This window comes from Tigriopus californicus, chromosome 11, assembly GCF_007210705.1.
Source record: "Tigriopus californicus strain San Diego chromosome 11, Tcal_SD_v2.1, whole genome shotgun sequence".
Lineage (NCBI taxonomy): Eukaryota > Metazoa > Arthropoda > Copepoda > Harpacticoida > Harpacticidae > Tigriopus > Tigriopus californicus.
The window spans coordinates 13,046,250-13,062,402 of record NC_081450.1 but is presented as its reverse complement, the minus strand read 5'-3'; the positions used below and the strand labels follow the sequence as shown (position 1 = coordinate 13,062,402).

The 16,153-nt window shown below is 40.5% G+C and overlaps 3 protein-coding genes across 3 annotated transcripts in view; 2 read left to right on the top strand and 1 right to left on the bottom strand.

The window, feature by feature from the left end:
- Positions 1–1,194: 1,194 nt before the first annotated feature.
- The window catches only part of LOC131889932 (uncharacterized), a 17,719-nt gene continuing 2,760 nt past the window's right edge, over positions 1,195–16,153 (bottom strand). The window contains exons 2-7 of the mRNA XM_059239161.1: positions 10,612–11,025; positions 8,382–8,677; positions 8,134–8,308; positions 7,878–8,035; positions 2,044–2,290; positions 1,195–1,438 (exon numbers count right to left, since the gene is read on the bottom strand). Of these exons, the coding sequence (XP_059095144.1) occupies positions 1,347–1,438; positions 2,044–2,290; positions 7,878–8,035; positions 8,134–8,308; positions 8,382–8,677; positions 10,612–10,891 (1,248 nt within the window). The 5' untranslated portion in view covers positions 10,892–11,025 and the 3' untranslated portion in view covers positions 1,195–1,346. The remainder of the gene's footprint in view (positions 1,439–2,043; positions 2,291–7,877; positions 8,036–8,133; positions 8,309–8,381; positions 8,678–10,611; positions 11,026–16,153) is intronic.
- Positions 2,289–6,070, top strand: LOC131889930 (arylsulfatase B-like). The gene is made up of 7 exons (XM_059239158.1): positions 2,289–2,557; positions 2,623–3,027; positions 3,155–3,389; positions 3,796–3,953; positions 4,035–4,173; positions 4,228–4,380; positions 5,350–6,070. Exons 1-7 carry the CDS (start codon positions 2,441–2,443, stop codon positions 5,889–5,891), a joined length of 1,749 nt encoding a protein of 582 aa, XP_059095141.1. The 5' UTR covers positions 2,289–2,440; the 3' UTR covers positions 5,892–6,070.
- On the top strand, positions 6,064–7,872 carry LOC131889939 (uncharacterized). The gene is made up of 5 exons (XM_059239171.1): positions 6,064–6,224; positions 6,477–6,659; positions 7,327–7,384; positions 7,457–7,575; positions 7,662–7,872. The coding sequence occupies exons 1-5, from the start codon at positions 6,177–6,179 to the stop codon at positions 7,815–7,817; spliced, it is 564 nt and encodes a 187-aa protein (XP_059095154.1). The 5' UTR covers positions 6,064–6,176; the 3' UTR covers positions 7,818–7,872.

Genomic DNA, 16,153 nt, shown 5'->3' with positions numbered 1-16,153 from the left:
AACTGTAACATTTGCCCGACCTGAAATTGGGCTTGCAATAATTGGAAGGACGGGGAAATTCAGCATTTTTCATTCCCAGATATTAGGGCAAATTTTTCTTGATAATTATCAACAATCTCATTTACCAGCATGTCCAATTTTATTTATTACAGTGAAAAATAGTTGGCTTTTGGCTCATCTAAAATTAATGTCCTGGGTTGGGCTAATTGTTATGAGCTATCCTGTAAGTGCCCATATAAATATATTGAAGCAGACGAAGATGAATGACAGTTCACAATTGTTTTATTGATGGCAAGACAAACCAACCTCAAGCAAGGAACTCTGATATCAATATATCTATGTGTAGCTCCGACCCAATGAGAACGGAGCATTCATTGATAATGGAATGAATGTCTCTATTCTCACTCCAACTACGCCACAGATGTAGAAGTAATGGAAGAACACGCTGGTCTCCATTCGCGTACATCTCCACCCATTTGGGAGCATTTCCACGCCAGATATATTTGAGGCCTTTGATCAATTCATCGGCCTGCTCAGGGCACTCTTCCTTCACCTCCCACGCACGTGTCCAAAAAGACTTGTGGGATATCTTTTCATGAGCGTCTTCGAAGAAGTAAGCGTCGGTTTCGGGTCCCAAGGTTAAATGGCAGAGTGTGGATCCAGGTCTTTGTAGCGTGTAGATCTTGTCACAAGGTTGGGGCACGGATTCGGTTATCCCGACCAAACATAACCAGGCGCAGATGACTTTGAACATGGTATAGCGATTACCCTTGTAGGAGGAGTGTGGGTCAGGATGATTATGCACTAGATGGATTGCTTCTTGTAAAATGTTCGGTGAAAATGTGATCAAATTATTTGAATTCTTAATCCAACTCTTCTTTGGTGACTGTTATGATGTCAAAAATTGAAGTTGTTTTCTTCCCAAGAAGAACAACTTTATGGCGTTGAAGCTGGACTGTCCGTTGGCCAAATTCTTTTCCCTCAGTTTTGCTAAACTTTCCTGAAAATCGGTCTAATTGTTTAATCAGGTTCTTTCTCATAAAATGAGTATATTTTAGTCAATTATGGTTTATCAAAGGAACCAATGGTTGGGCCTGCAGCTGAGGTCATGGCTGCGATCACGCTGCGGCCACGTGGTTTCATTTATAAAAGGATGTTGTCTTTCAAGAGACTTGGTAATCAAATATATGTGACTTGTTGGTTCCAATATTATTGTAATTTATTTCAATCACTCTCGTATGGTTGATATAATTGATGTTTTAGGTCATAACAACGAGAAAAAGCGGACTCATATTTATAAAATACTATCATGATTCGCTTTTCTTTCAACATCGATTCATTCACGATCAACCGACCGTTCGAATGCTTTCCATTAGGTACACCACTGACATTCCAAACAACATCAAGGCCAAACACGGGTTGATCCCCTTGCCTGAAGCTGTAAATGAACAGAATATCGTTACAAAGAGCAATACAGTAATTACAACGGTTATTGAAATACACATGGCATGATCATCAACGACTTGAACAAGAAGAAAAGGACTTGATATCATAATGAATGACATATTGAAGTATATGCTAAAACTTAGGTTTTATAAAGCTAACGGGCAGAAATGGCATGACTTAAAATCTCGCTTCCAGTTATAGCCTCTTGTGACGGACTATTCCATTTTATTCCCAACTACTCCTCTTTTCAAATTGATTGTACCGATTAAATAAATCAAATTGAAATATTTTTTGTTGTTAGCTAGAAATATGCCCATTTTTTGTTATGAAGCTGCCCAATTAATTCAAAAAGCGATAGTTGAAATGAAATAGGTAAAGTTTGAATAATCGAAGCAAACTTCAATCATGGGCTGTGAATCAAAGCCAAATACACTGCAAGTTTCAATAATTGTGTTGAAATCTCTCGAATTGGTATCTGAATTCAAACTGGGCTGGTTTTGTTTTGAAAAAGAAATATAACATACTTGTAAACATCGTCTTCCTTTCTTTTCATTCGTTTAGAATATGAGGGTGAGTGACCGAATGAAAATGTCTTACCTGGCCATTGGCTCTCTTGCACTTCAAGCACCCGAACCATCCTGTCCTTTTTGGTTCGATCCGTAAAGACATTTTCGACATCATTCTCCCAGAACTCTGCTGCTATCGTTCCGCGGCATTTGACTCTCAATTCACCGTTAGGAGTGAAATGAGTCTCACTAAGAGGCATCAAAAGGCTGATCACCGAGGAGAACAGCCCGCGATTACGATCAATCAAGTGTCGATCCAAAACGTATTGATCGGGCACCTGTAAAAGCAGAGTAAATCATCAATCACCCCCATAACACCGATAAGTTCACTTGTTCACTCTTATCATTGTACCACCGTTCAGTTACTGTATTCAAGCAATATTCTGTTTAAATTGCGGATCCGGTCATGCCTCAGAAGGCTCAGAAAGATGATCTTTCTTGGCCTTATTCTGGCCTTATTATTCTGTGGGCCAAGTTTACGGCCAAGCAGCAGCATCTCGCTCCATAAACCACCTCACATTATTTACATTCTAGCTGACGACCTGGTGAGTAAAATACATTTGTCAAACCAACCCTTGATCCATGATCCATGTAAACAGCCGTTTCTCAGGGCTGGAACGATGTGGGCTTCCATGGTTCCAATCAAATCCCCACACCAAATATCGACGCCCTGGCCTTCAGTGGAGTGATCCTCAACCAATTCTATGTCAACCACGTGTGCTCCCCTAGTCGGGGAGCTCTCATGACTGGACTTCAACCGATCCACATTGGCCTTCAGAATTGTCTAATCGGTCATATGACGCCCTTCGGGTTGCCCCTCCAATTCCGAACCTTGCCCGAGTATCTCGGGTCAAGCCTGGGTTACGTCTCAAGATTGGTGGGCAAATGGCACTTGGGAAGCTTCAGACAAGCATACACGCCCACATTTCGTGGGTTTCAATCTCATCTCGGAATATGGAACGGCATGACCAACTACTTTTCGAAGCGAATGACTTGTCGGCCGAATATTTCAATGGTAAGACCGTCGCTTCTAATTGATTAGCGGGTAACACATTTAATCACAAAAAAAGCTTAGTCAAATCTAGATTGTTTAGTTGGCCTTGTGTAATTGTGTAAAAAGTGGCTCATTGGACAATATCTAGGGCTTTGATTTTCGCGATGGAATGCGAGTGGCTTGGGAGTATGATGGAGATTATGCCACGGATACGTTCACCGCAGAGTCTCTCAAGATTATAGAGGATCACGATCAATCTGATCCTCTTTTTCTATTGGTTTCGCACATGGCCCCTCATGGTCCTGTTCAAGCGCCAAACTTACTTCTCAAACGATTTCATCACTTAAAAACCAAAGATTTCCCTTACCGACACGAATTGGCGGGTAAGGCTCTGGAATTTATCATGTTCATAACGTGCATCGTTAAAAGTGAATACAGTTATTCATACGGCATAAAGTGCGATTGAAGGTGGCGCAATTTAAAGATACAGTGGTTGAAACCCAAAAATGGTGCAGCAAAGATATCGGTGATGAAATTATGATGGTCATAAACTTCTCTTATTGAGGCTGCAATTGTGCTACATTTTAGTAAAGCGGAATATTATTTGACAATGCACCACACAAGGATGTTCTCTCTGTTTGAAAAATGTATCGTGAAACGTTAAATGAAAGAACTCTATGAACTTAAGCCTTTTCAAAACGGCAAACTTAACCATAAGTGGATGTCAAAGAATGCACTCTTTAACGTTAAGGAAAAGGATTTAGGGTCAAGCTGTGCATTCCTTTACAGCGGGAGTTTATGCTCTTGATCAGTCCGTTGGAAAGATCGTAAAGAAACTGAAAGAAAAGAACATGCTCGAGAACTCGATCATCATATTTAGCACGGACAATGGTGGGGCCAGTGAGGGTTACGATTTCAGCGATGGTTCTAATTTTCCGCTCAGAGGGGTGAGTTGATTCGATCATTGTCATACAACTCGTCATCTTCAGAGCGACTTCCTAGAACATGCAGCATGCGATTTCTGGTAGATGAAAGGAAATTTGTTTGAGGGTGGAGTCCGAGGTGTGGCAGCTATTTGGAGCCCATTGATTTCCAAGCCTAAGCGAGTATCCAGGGATCTTATTGCTATTCAAGATCTATTGCCAACCTTACTCTCGGCAGCTTCAGGTTTGAGTGAGTTTTGAAATGATAGTTGCCCATAAACATGATGATTTTACTCAGGGCACGATTTGTCGATCCCAAAAATTGATGGGATGAATGTTTGGCAAACAATATCAAAAGGAGACCCGTCCCCGAGGACGACCGTGTTCCATGGATCTCCGACTTCCAGACTGTTCGTGGCCGTTCGTCACAAAGATTGGAAGCTCAATTACGGTAATATATGCTGATGAATAGTGTTGGTGGGTGGTCTTCATGATTTAGGTATCTTTTGAAAATTGTATTTGGGTGTCATGATTAGAATTTGATAGCTAAAGTTTACCTTTATGGTATTAAGCAGTATCATATCAAAGATAACAAATATGTCAAAGATAGTGATGAAAGTCTTCATCACTAGCCAGTAGGTCTCCTCACTAAAACAAACCGTTTTGTTTATGGGAAGACTGGGGCTCTCGCCTTAATTTTAACATGGTTTTTAGTTTGCTTTGTTCCCTTCTATCCCTGTGAGTCCCAAAATAAACAACAACAACATGCCCATTTCTATTTACCGCATTGAGATAAAAGTTGGGGTTTGAAAAGCCATTCATGTATCGAAGAATGTTAAGAATAGAAACTTTTTCAGGGTCAAATTGCACCAAAAGGCAAATGCCGAGATAACTTTATTAATTTGCTAAAATACATTCAGTATCAAGAAACTAATAAGGAACTACTTAATGTGATTTACACGATTAAAAGTTGGTACAAATAATATCAAGCAAGCTAAAAGGCAAACCCCTTTCAAAGTTTGTTCTAAGGACCTAAACGCAACATTTTCTTACATTGACTGTCACTTTCTGTATTGGTCACAAAAATAAAACATTTTAGGTATAAATGGTTCGATTAAAAAATATCGAAACAACAGGATAATCTGGTTGGATTAGCTTCAATCAATTAGCAAACATAAATCTAAATCAAATAGTGACTTCCAAAAAATGTCGACTTGGTGACTTAATGCATTAAATCAATGTCAATTTGAAGAAGTATAAAAAAAATTAAAAAAGCAATGTCGATTTTAACTTGTTATTGCATTGTCATTTAGATGCTTTGCCAACTGATGTCTGATACAAAAGTTATTTGTGGCACCAACAACTCTGATGTATTCGAGAAACTATGCTTATAATCAATCATTCTTTAATGTGATTGTAGGATCTCCGTTTAGCGGAGCACGATACACCGAGTGGTTTGGGGACTCTGGTCGCAATGATTCTAAAGAGTATAATCTCAATGCAATCCTCTCCAGTCCCACTGCTCAAGCCCTAAAATCTATTGGTTATGGTCCTCCCTCCAAAAAGAAAATACTTCGACTACGCAAAAAATCCGAGGTGCTTTGTCCATTGACGAACGACATCAAGAAGTGTGACGCATTGAATGAATATTGCCTCTTCAACATTGTGCGTGATCCATGTGAAAGAAACAACTTAGCGGAAGAATTTCCGCAGATCCTCAATGACCTCCGTAAGATCGCTTTGGCTTTTCAAGACTCTGCCATTAAAGGCGTCAACACTCCTTACGATAATGACGCTGATCCAAAGTACTGGAACTACACATGGACAAATTGGAGGGATCATCTACGTCCTCAGACCTTGAAAAGGGTGTACGAGATCGATAGGGCCAAAACCAGGATACCAACCATTTTTGACGCCGACATCCAAGCTCAATTTACAACCAGTTTATCCAGTTCAAAGTAAAAAGAACGAACCTGAGATCGCCGACTTCCTGGAAGTGGCCGAACTAAAATTATGGAGGCGTTCTGAACCAACAATACCAGTTTTAGCATAGCTAGAAGCTAAACCAATCTGGGTGTCATGGTTCTAATTATGTCTCTTGAACAGCGGCAGTTACATAATAAATCTGGTTTTCATTCGTACACAGATGCACGCATTCAATTGTTATTTGGTCTCGAGACGACGTGCAAAAGCCAGTATAGATTTGTCATCAGACCATCAAACCCCAAAAGCACTCCTCAGATCAAGATGGTGAACCAAAAAGTATCCTTCATTTTCTCTCTCTGCTACTTGATGGTTCGTATTGCTGTTTGTTTGTCTCATTCAGAATATTCCAGGCCATCTGTCAGCTGACCACCTTCACAAATGTTTTCTTGTTGGCACGAAAAAATACCCTGTCAAGTCACTAGTTCTAATCTGAGCGATGCGATGAACGAGATCCGTGGAAGCGTTCCCCATTTGACGAGCGTGTCCCACCCTAAATATGGCCAATCCTCGTTCCAAGATAGCCCGGAGTTGTAAAAGGAAATTGGTGTTCATTTGTTGCAGACAAATGGCTTCCCTGCCTGTGATTTCATTCCTGATGGAACCATCCCGTGCTCGCAGTCTGAAATACCTTTAAATGTGAGCTCAGAGAGTGCCGCGGAGACCTGGACCAAGTGGATGGAAGTGGTCGACAGGGAAATCTTGTCCAAGGCCCTTAAAAAGGTCATAAAAGAAGAGCAGCAAGAGGTACGAACTTGCGTTCCATATAGGAATGAAGGAGGAAGGAAGGAGACCAAGGGCTATTGGACAGGGAAAGTGGGATAGAATACAAATACTAGCCAGACACCTCCAAAGCACAAACTAGTCCATACTACATTATCTGATTCCGGCACAATGTTATATTGAAAATTACATCCTGCAATTACATTTTCGACACACCTGCAAATTCATGAAGTTATTGATTGATGAGTCAGGATACATTGGGACCTTTTGAAATCTGATATGAGAGTAAAAATTAGAAACGAAAATCATGAAGAAACGAGATGTAAGTCTCGCACGGTTGTTCTAGGATGTAATTTGCTTTCAGGAAAATCATAACCTTACTTGAAGTCCTTTTTGAACCCTCGGAACCAAAGGAATCAAAGTTGTTATGTTGACTTAGTATAAAAATTGTATATAAAACCTTCGTTGAGAACGACAAGATTACAGTCATTGTAATGGATAGAAAACAACGGAGAAAAACAAACCAAAACTCAGCTTGGTTTTTGGACACGGTGGTTCCAAGACCATATGAGCGGTAAATTGAAGTGATTATTAGTGAATTTTATTGTAAAAATTGTAGTTGAAAGCAGATTTTTTTTTAATTTGAGCCGATATGAACGGAACTTTTGTTTAATTCTACTAAACGTTGTAGCCTAAGGGACTCGAAGGATTGGACGTCAAAGTAACTGGCATTGAAGTCGACGACGAAGGTAAGAATTTGCCTTTTACGATTAAAAACACTCATTTCAGCCGTCATGCTAATAAAATCATTCTACATCTAGCCTTCTGCCGAATCAGCACTGCATCCTTTAAGGTCCCTGATCCATCAGTTGGTCTAATTGACATCGATTCCACTACTGATCTCATTGACAACGATGGTGACCTAAGCCTCCGAGTCACGGTAGAATAACTCTCACTTATGTCCTCAAACCACTCATCTCATAACTATTATTAATATTATCATTCAATTTCTCTCAACCATTGCAGGTCTTCAACTGCAATGAGGTCCTGACCAGTGGTAACAAGGAGCTCTTCGCTTTCTTCTTCCCAGTTCTTCAAAAGTTTATGGCCGTGGCCTTGGAAATGGCCACGTGTGTTTTCTCCAATGAGGATTACGAACAATGTTTTGCCTTGGTGGAGTAACTCGTGCGTGCTTATAACCTATGATTAGTTAAACAAAAAGACCTATGTCAGAGAACTCACGGATCTTCCATTGATTCGCCACTCAAGTTCGGCGGGTGGGTTGGATGGGGCAGAGATGCAAGTAAGATTGAGCATGTCACCCGGTTGATACACTATGATGCTCTTTTCAATTGGATCCAATTCACCTCCTGTGATCCTTGGTAATGCTGAAGGAAGCTCTGAATGGAGTATGAACATTAGGGTTGATTTTTGTTCCAAGTATGAACGTCTTACGATGGAAGGTCATAGAATTGAAAACTAGGCCTCAAGCACTTACCAACAACGGTCATCCGATTGACCGACTCTTTCATGTGAAAGCCTCGAGGCACCGGATAGCCCCCAAAGCCCCCACGGGAGTTATGAACAATGGTAGTGACCTCACAACGGTACATCCCCGTGGATTTGAAGCTCACGCGTTTCAGTTCCACTTTTTGCGGAGTGGATTCTGTCAGCTGTAAAGGGCAAACCAAAGGTTTTTGAACGGGTCCTAGGCGCCATAATTAGCAAATTCATGGAAATACGTACATCTATTTTGATGCCAGGTACTCGCCAAGTCTGGACATTGCCTTTGGGCATGGCCCGGTCATGCCCAGATCCGCTGTCTTTCACGTAGTAAAGGTCGTCGGGTCTGTGGTTGATGAGAGGTTGCGTGGATTGATCGGGTGGTGTGTACCGATAGAATTCCGTTTCCTCTTTGTACCATTTGAGGGAGAACAAATACTCATTGGGATCGAGCTCATATTTACACAGCAATGTGGCATTTTGACCTCGGAAACGAAATTGGGGCACTAAAACAGCCTCCAATTGAAGCGTTGTACATTCTGAAAGATCAATAGACTTTTTGTCGGAGCACATGGAATCGTCTCGTTTTCTACGGGCAAACATAAACTTATACCATAAGTCAGATATTGCAAGCATGAACAAACACATGCTTACTGACGATGTAACACCAATATACCATATTTGCCAACAATCGCTGGGCTTTTTGTCCTGACAAGGATTTCCCTTTGAAATCTGATAATGAGTCATCAGACTGACAATAGTTTTTCACACATTTTTGTTCTCCTCGATGCAGTCTCGAACATTAAAAATCTCGTCCAGCTCAAAAGAGAACAAAGCGTATAAAATTCTATCCTTACAAATCATTTTGTGCCCTGCATTCTCTCATTGGTTGGTCATTTTTTTGTATTCTCAATAGAACCTGTTCCTCAAATTATAGTTTGGCAGAAAACACCGATATCAATCATCAAATGCAACAAGCCAGTGAAATATTTCCAAGGCCTAATTCCTGGTTTTTTTTTATCGAGATCCAATGTGACTGGACACCCACTATGTATTTCCATATCATACGGCCCTTTTATCCTCCATACTCCTCCAATGATGCCACCTTCTTCAAACAATTCCTAAAATCCTTAAATTGGCATCCTTGCTGCCTAAACAAAGACTTGAAAGATGACTTTCTGTATGTTTACTCAAATTGAATGTGCTCTGATCACAGACAAAAAAACCATTGCCAACCAACCAACCAACCAACTGATCGAGCCAAACCCATCGAGTTCTTTTCTCGAAAAGAAACTCTCGATTTTGGGGCGGGAATCATTGTCGTGATCTATTGGGTGATCACTCACGGACAATGATTACAAGGCACTGGTTGTAAGCTCTCACCTCCGTCCACCTGGCTCAAGATGGCATTAAAATATGAGCCATAGGCTCTTCATCGCATAAAGCTGGCAATTGATGACAATGCCACGACTGAGTGGACGGCAGACACACGGAGCGGTTGGTTAGCGAAAGTTACGACATCAAAATCGTTAAACAAAAAGCCCCTTTCAACCACCCGAACACCACCAGATGTTGGCCATAATATTGCTTGGCTCCTCTGTATGTAGTAATACAGTAGGCTCGAGCAAAATGAATTTGAAATGCATTCTCAAAGTACAACGGATAATTCAATCAGCCAATTGACTCCAGGGGACTACTGTATAGAAAGGTCGGTGCTCGGTGTGTGTGTGTGTGTGTTGGTTGGTGTGCGAGATTAGTTTTCCGTTTTCTTATTTAATTTTCCACTCATGCTGCGTTTGGCCGCCCTCGTGGTTAACCTTTCCTTCCGTCTTTCCACCTTGCCTCCCCTATTTGCTCCTGTCTTGATTCCAGCCACCAACTCGTGTTCCATGCTCCTTGTGTTTCCTACTTCTTCCACCTTCAGCCCTTCTGGTACTTATCAAGTCATAGAAGTATTCCAACCCTGAGATAGGAATCAGAAGCCAACTATTGAGTTCATTCAGGACTTTGGGCTCTAGAACATCGAGCTAAATTGGGAGCCACAGATATGGATTAATTCTCATATAGTGGATGTTATTAGTCTTATCTAGAATGAATTACAGTCTGTGAACCCAAGTTGTTAGAGTCTGCTGGTTACAACAAAGGGACAAATGACAAATCACGGCCTTATTGACTCGAACGAGACCTTTGCGTGAATAGGGAGAATAGAGCAACCATTCAAACCATTACGGAACCAAGTGAAACCAGCACGCATGCAAATAAACCCTCCCCCATTTCTTTCTCCCACCAAACCAGACTAGAAAGTCGAAATCAATTCCATGCCTAAGGCCAGTGGTTCCAAAGAAATCGAAGGTTTTTCTCTACTCGGACTCGTTTGATTCGTTTGCCAAGTGAAAATGTGACATGAACCATTCCATGCAACCATTTGGGGAAACGCTCTAAATGCAAAACGAATGCGCCAAGATCAGCTCACCTGTCAAAAATGATATGAGCACCAACACCACGCTCCAGTTGAATGTCATTGGTTCACCCCAAAGGCCACGACTTGAAACACAGTCATGGTGGTGCTGCAGCAGCCTTCTTCGTCGTCTCGGTGAAGACCTCAAACCCAAAACCGGGGTTGCCGGTTCTCTCGTCATCTTTCCGGATAACAGGGTCGGGTTTTGGCCTGGACGTGTCACTGTTTGATGATTTTTTGGCAGCTTGTTGCATTTCCTGTCGTTCTTGCGCCACAACTCGATCCTTGAGCACATGGTTTAGTTCGAGATCGAATGAATGGCACGGCTGTTAATGGTTGGTGGTTAGATGGAAGAGTGGTGGTACCCTCAATTACGACGAGGGAGGATCATGTTTGCACTCTGGCAACAAATCAAGCACCTCATTCTTCCTGGAACAGAACGCCAAAAGTAGTAATTTGCAATCATCCTAATACGTTTTTAGAGGGCAAATATATGAATGGAGGCGAATAATCCTTGAAAAGGCACCAAAAAACTCAATAATTGGGCAACTTGCAAATTCGACGACGTTTTGGCGATCTTAAGTGCCCTCTGGTGGAGATAATGGAAAATGGAGAAAAATGGTTTATTCGGAATTTTGTTTGCAATATTCTTAATTTGATTGCATGCAGGCAAGCCACGGCCATTATCATTTTCCTTACTGATTTAGTATTCTGTACCTCCAACACAAATCGTTCAAAGTAAGCTCGTCAGGTGTCGCTATTTTCTCTTGATCTTTGGTTGAATGTTAGTACGACAAAGACCACCTTACTTTTTTCTCCCTATTACAACGGGCAAATCGTCTGGAGTTGTTCCCCATGAGCCAAGATTAGATGAACCTTGGATCCGTGGAAAAAGTGGCGCCATTGCCCGTTGGTTTGTGCCATCGGCAGGACCACCCTTGAGAGATCTAGGGTAATTGAAGTCTTTTTTGATGGTTGTTTGGAGCGTCTAGATTTGGAAGGAAATGCTCCTTTTTTCTTCATGTTTGAGTCATAAAGGAGTGGGAAACAGATAACGGTATATACACCGCTTTTTCCAAGAGCCCTTGATGAGACACATTTCAAATATTGGCTTTCATTGACATCTTAAAGTTTCATCTATCAGTTTAATTCTATTGAAACAACATACATTATACTTGTCAAGTCTAGCTTCTTGTCTCTCCATCTTGGCTAAAGATGTTCCAACTAAAGTAATCCCCGGCCGTCCATTTCATGTCGACCGAAGCATTCTTCTGATTCAATACAACACGGAATGAGAACGTAACTCATTCGGTAATGAACCAGTAGAAGCTGGTTGGAGTTTGAGCTCAAGGTTTGGCTGACTGAGGAGGAGGTATTGACTTTCAAATTGCAAGGAGTGACAAGGTAAAGTCAGTATGAGGTAAGGAAACGAACGGGGAACCAAGAGCAGAAGGAAAAGGAAGGGGAAGGGGGATTCGGTATATCTCCATTCCGGATCGTGGCTGCATAATTAGAAGGGCTTTCAGCCAAGTCGAAAACATGGAGAACACGAGAAAATGGCTTTGCACACTGCACAGTATATACAGTATACCTATACTGCCTACTATTCGCGGGATGGGACAAACCGCAAAGCTGCTCCTGGTCAGAATGAAATATTGATGGTTTGGGACAAATTTCGCCCGAATTCTGTTCCGTGTGATCATTTCTCTGTATAGATTCTTCAAACGGAAATCCATCAACTTGGTTGGGAACTTTGGATTTTGTGTCTATTATTCATTGGGAACAATATGCCAAGACAGATCAGTGAGCTCTTTGGACTAATGTTTTGTTCCCATTTCCCTGACAAAGGAGTGTCATCAGGACTCATAATGAGGATGTATATTCTTTCTGAGTTGAAATTTCAATCCCTCACCATCCAAATCTTCGTCTTGTTCCATCTTTTGGTCCCTAATCAATCATCATTTAAGCACTACGACAGTGCCATGAGTTAGTTCTCTATCGCTCATTTTCTTCTTTTCAACCCTTGTTGTATCAAGAAATCTTTCGAGATTCTTTATGGATGATGAAGGCTGTCTCTAGTGAGACGAGAAAGAGACCATGAGGAGGAACAAAAAAGAAACTTGTGGAACAACTTTTTTCCCTCGTCCCTGTCCTACTCCTGCTTTTTTCCATTTTCCCTACTTGGCCATTTCAAGGCAAAATTCCAGCTTCATTTCATTCTCGGTGGGATATATATTTGGGAGACGACACAAAGAGAGTGAGAGCGTATCCATTTTGACAGGTTATTGCCTTCTGAATTCTGTATTTGGGACTCGACAACAACATGGCAAGCAAAGAGCCCACCTCGCCATTGGACTAGTGAGAGGTTATTTCACCCATCTGGTTCAGACACCTCATCATCTCCATTCTTGATGCGTACACTTAGCCTTAAAAGTTTGATTCTGGAACAAAACGCTTGCTTTTAGAATGAATTGGACCACTGAAGGTCTTTGGAACAACGGTGGGTGGTTGTCGTTACAGCCAGCTCATATGAATTGTATACAAAGAACGAAGGTGCGATTTTTGACGGAGATAAGGCAGTACACTCTACAGTCTTCTGCTCCATCGGAACTTCTTGTTCTTCCTAGTTGTGGTCTTTGCATAAGCTTAACAGCACCCGGAGTTGTGGAACAATGGGATTGAGTTGAGGGAATGCGTCAAAAAAAGCTCTCTCCCTCTCTCTCTTTCACCCTTCCTTCAATGGACGTCGGAAGGCTTCATTGAATTCGAAAAATCCCACATGGAACAAATCCCATTTGAGAGAGTTTGATCGAAATTCTCGAGGACACGATCAAGCGAAATGTGTTGAAGTGGACATAAAAAGTGTGCCCTCAAGGTGAGATACATCCCGTTTAAGGAGAAACCCGTTCCCAATATTCGGAACGACACTTCTCATTCATAAACTGTGAATAAGACATGAGCTGATCTCATTCGCTCTCGCTCCCAATGTTCCTTTTCAATTTTCCTTGGCAAGAAGCAATTCCAATTCCACCGACTGTTCATGGACCCACATGGAAATTGTTCCATTGTCACCCGACACTTGGAAAAAACACCAACCAGGGACTCGAAGTGTTATCTTTTTTCTGAAATTTTGTTCACATCTAGTGGCTCTACCATTGCAAACTTCCATGCCTGATTCCAAATTCAAAGTATAGACTTGAGCAAACCGTTGAAAAACAATTTTTCCAATCCTAAACAAACTGCCATTCTTGTCAGTGTCATATTAGGAAACGTGTAGAAAGCAATGGGGTGTTCCATGATTCATGAGTTACCCTACGAAACTAGAACCAGTCGAGTGTACAATTGATAGGGTCCAATGGGAAGACTTCCCAAATTCAAGAGGGTTCATGGGAACCTTAGCATCAGCACAAAGAACAGAGATGCACATCGGGCTGACCTTTCAAATTGGTCCACCAAAAGATCTAGCAAACTGTCAAGGAGGGAGAGTTCAATACATGGGATTATGGCCAAAGTAACATCGCCTCGATGTTTATGGAAACCTTTAAATTGATAATACCATTCCCATACAATGATAAAAGCCATCATTATCGAATGCCTCGCTTTGATTGATGCCATTAAAAATTCTCCCACGAGTCAAACAAGATTGGCCTTTCCAAGTTTTTGCACTCGATGGACGTTTGGAGCCTGTGTTGATGTTCCAGTGTTTCGCACTCTGTCAAATTACGCTTATCCTTCTGTCGAGAAAGGACAAGATATATATTTGGAAGATAAGTATCAATTGAATGTGAATGTATTGGCTAAGACTTGAAATGCTTTTGTTCTAAAAGAACACTGGCTTGAACTAATTTGTCTAGAGATTTCATGCAAATGCATTGGTAACTTACAGTACTATCTTCCATCGCAAATGAACAAATTGGGCGATTTGAAAATATAAAATTAGCTCAGTGAAGGCTGGTCTGAAGCAATCATTTTGGTAAGTCAGATAAAAGGTTGATCGCACTATTGTTAGTAGACTACGTCGTATCTTATTTAAAGTTCTCAGTTTCCTTGGTGATCGTTTGTCAATCTTCAAATATAAAATATGCCAACTACTTGAGCTGATATTTTTTTTGTTTGGTTTTTTCACGGGCTTTTCTAAGTGCTACAGGAATGTAACCCCCAGTACTATTAAAATGAAAGGTTACAATTCGTCTATCTATTACCTTTCAGTCTTTATATGATATTGGGTCTACCAACGAATTTGAGTTGCCAGACCGAGCTAGTCCTTGAAAGTAGGGTTGATCTGGAATGATTTTCAAGAATTTGTCAAAGTTTGACTTGAAAGATGCTACCGGATCAACAAGGCCTACGTATTCCCTACGAATATTAGAGGGAAGCAAATTAAACAATGAAGGAGCCCGAGAAAGAAGAGAATGTGGACTTCATTGTTCAAACTAGCATATCCCTAAGAATAAAAGCATTGTTCTGTCTGACAAATAAAAATACTTCAGCTCCTCCGTTGTTATTTTAAATGCTTTATTGATGAAAATGTGGAACAGATATCTCTTCTTTAATTGTTTGTCACTACAATGCAATTAAAACACCAATATTACGTACATTTGTCTCCTAAAGACAGGGTGAGAAATTTTGGGATTCAGGCTGACATCTGGGTGTCCAAGAGTGTCCAAAAAGTGGGCACCTGGTGTTCAAAAGAAAAGTAAGTTTTTAAAAAGATGTTAAAATTGGGTAGGCAAGAAATCATTTAATTTCTCTACATTAACTTTGTGTTAGCCAAGAAATGGAATGATTGCAATACAAAAAGTAAATCGCAAAAGTACACGTAAACAGTAAGAACTAGTAACCTTTGAGAAAAATTGGCAATTCACTCCACTAGTGGTTTTAATTTCCAAAATATAAATTGGATTGTGCTTTGAGTATTTTGATAAATTATTTTGAGAAACTTCAGGATTACAAAGTCGAACAAGCATTGTTCATCTACGTTAATAAGATAAAAATGTTTTTTGAGTGTTAAGAACAAGGTATTCAAGGTACACGGTACTTTTTATAAAGGTATTAAGACGCTACACTTTATTTTGGTAGGCTACCAATTTAAACATCAAAAAGATAAGTCATTAAACTTGCAATAGCGTAGCATTTACATTTTTAAAAATAAATTTTGAAGACCTGCACGTAAGAACTTTCATATCATTCTTTTTTAAACAACCTTTATCAAAATGAAGTGTTTCCCCTACTTTTCTGCATCAAGCGCATCTTTAAAACCCAATAACCTTACCTGACAACATGGTATGCGCTATGCTAATCAGATAAAGCTCAGAAATATGAGAAATATATTAACTTTTAACTTTATTAAAAACTTTAGCAAGTAGCAAAAAGATAGTCAATACTTGAAATAACAATATTATAGCAAAACTTAAAGAAAAGCCTTGTGTAGAAGAAGGATAAAATATTAAGCTATCACAGTTTCTAAACCCTTTTGGATTTGTACCTGCTTGCTGTCTGAAGCAAGAAAAATAAGTTCAGAAATTGCCCTCTAAGAAATCTTATTTTGAATATGGAA

Excerpts from the sequence above, each read along its gene's own strand:
- LOC131889930 (XM_059239158.1), top strand. The coding sequence starts at position 2,441 with ATGATCTTTCTTGGCCTTATTCTGGCCTTATTATTCTGTGGGCCAAGT. Across the intron at positions 3,390-3,795 it reads TTACCGACACGAATTGGCGG|CGGGAGTTTATGCTCTTGAT; the intron begins GTAAGGCTCTGG and ends ATTCCTTTACAG. Across the intron at positions 3,954-4,034 it reads CTAATTTTCCGCTCAGAGGG|ATGAAAGGAAATTTGTTTGA; the intron begins GTGAGTTGATTC and ends GATTTCTGGTAG.
- LOC131889939 (XM_059239171.1), top strand. The coding sequence starts at position 6,177 with ATGGTGAACCAAAAAGTATCCTTCATTTTCTCTCTCTGCTACTTGATG. Across the intron at positions 7,385-7,456 it reads CATTGAAGTCGACGACGAAG|CCTTCTGCCGAATCAGCACT; the intron begins GTAAGAATTTGC and ends TTCTACATCTAG. Across the intron at positions 7,576-7,661 it reads ACCTAAGCCTCCGAGTCACG|GTCTTCAACTGCAATGAGGT; the intron begins GTAGAATAACTC and ends CAACCATTGCAG.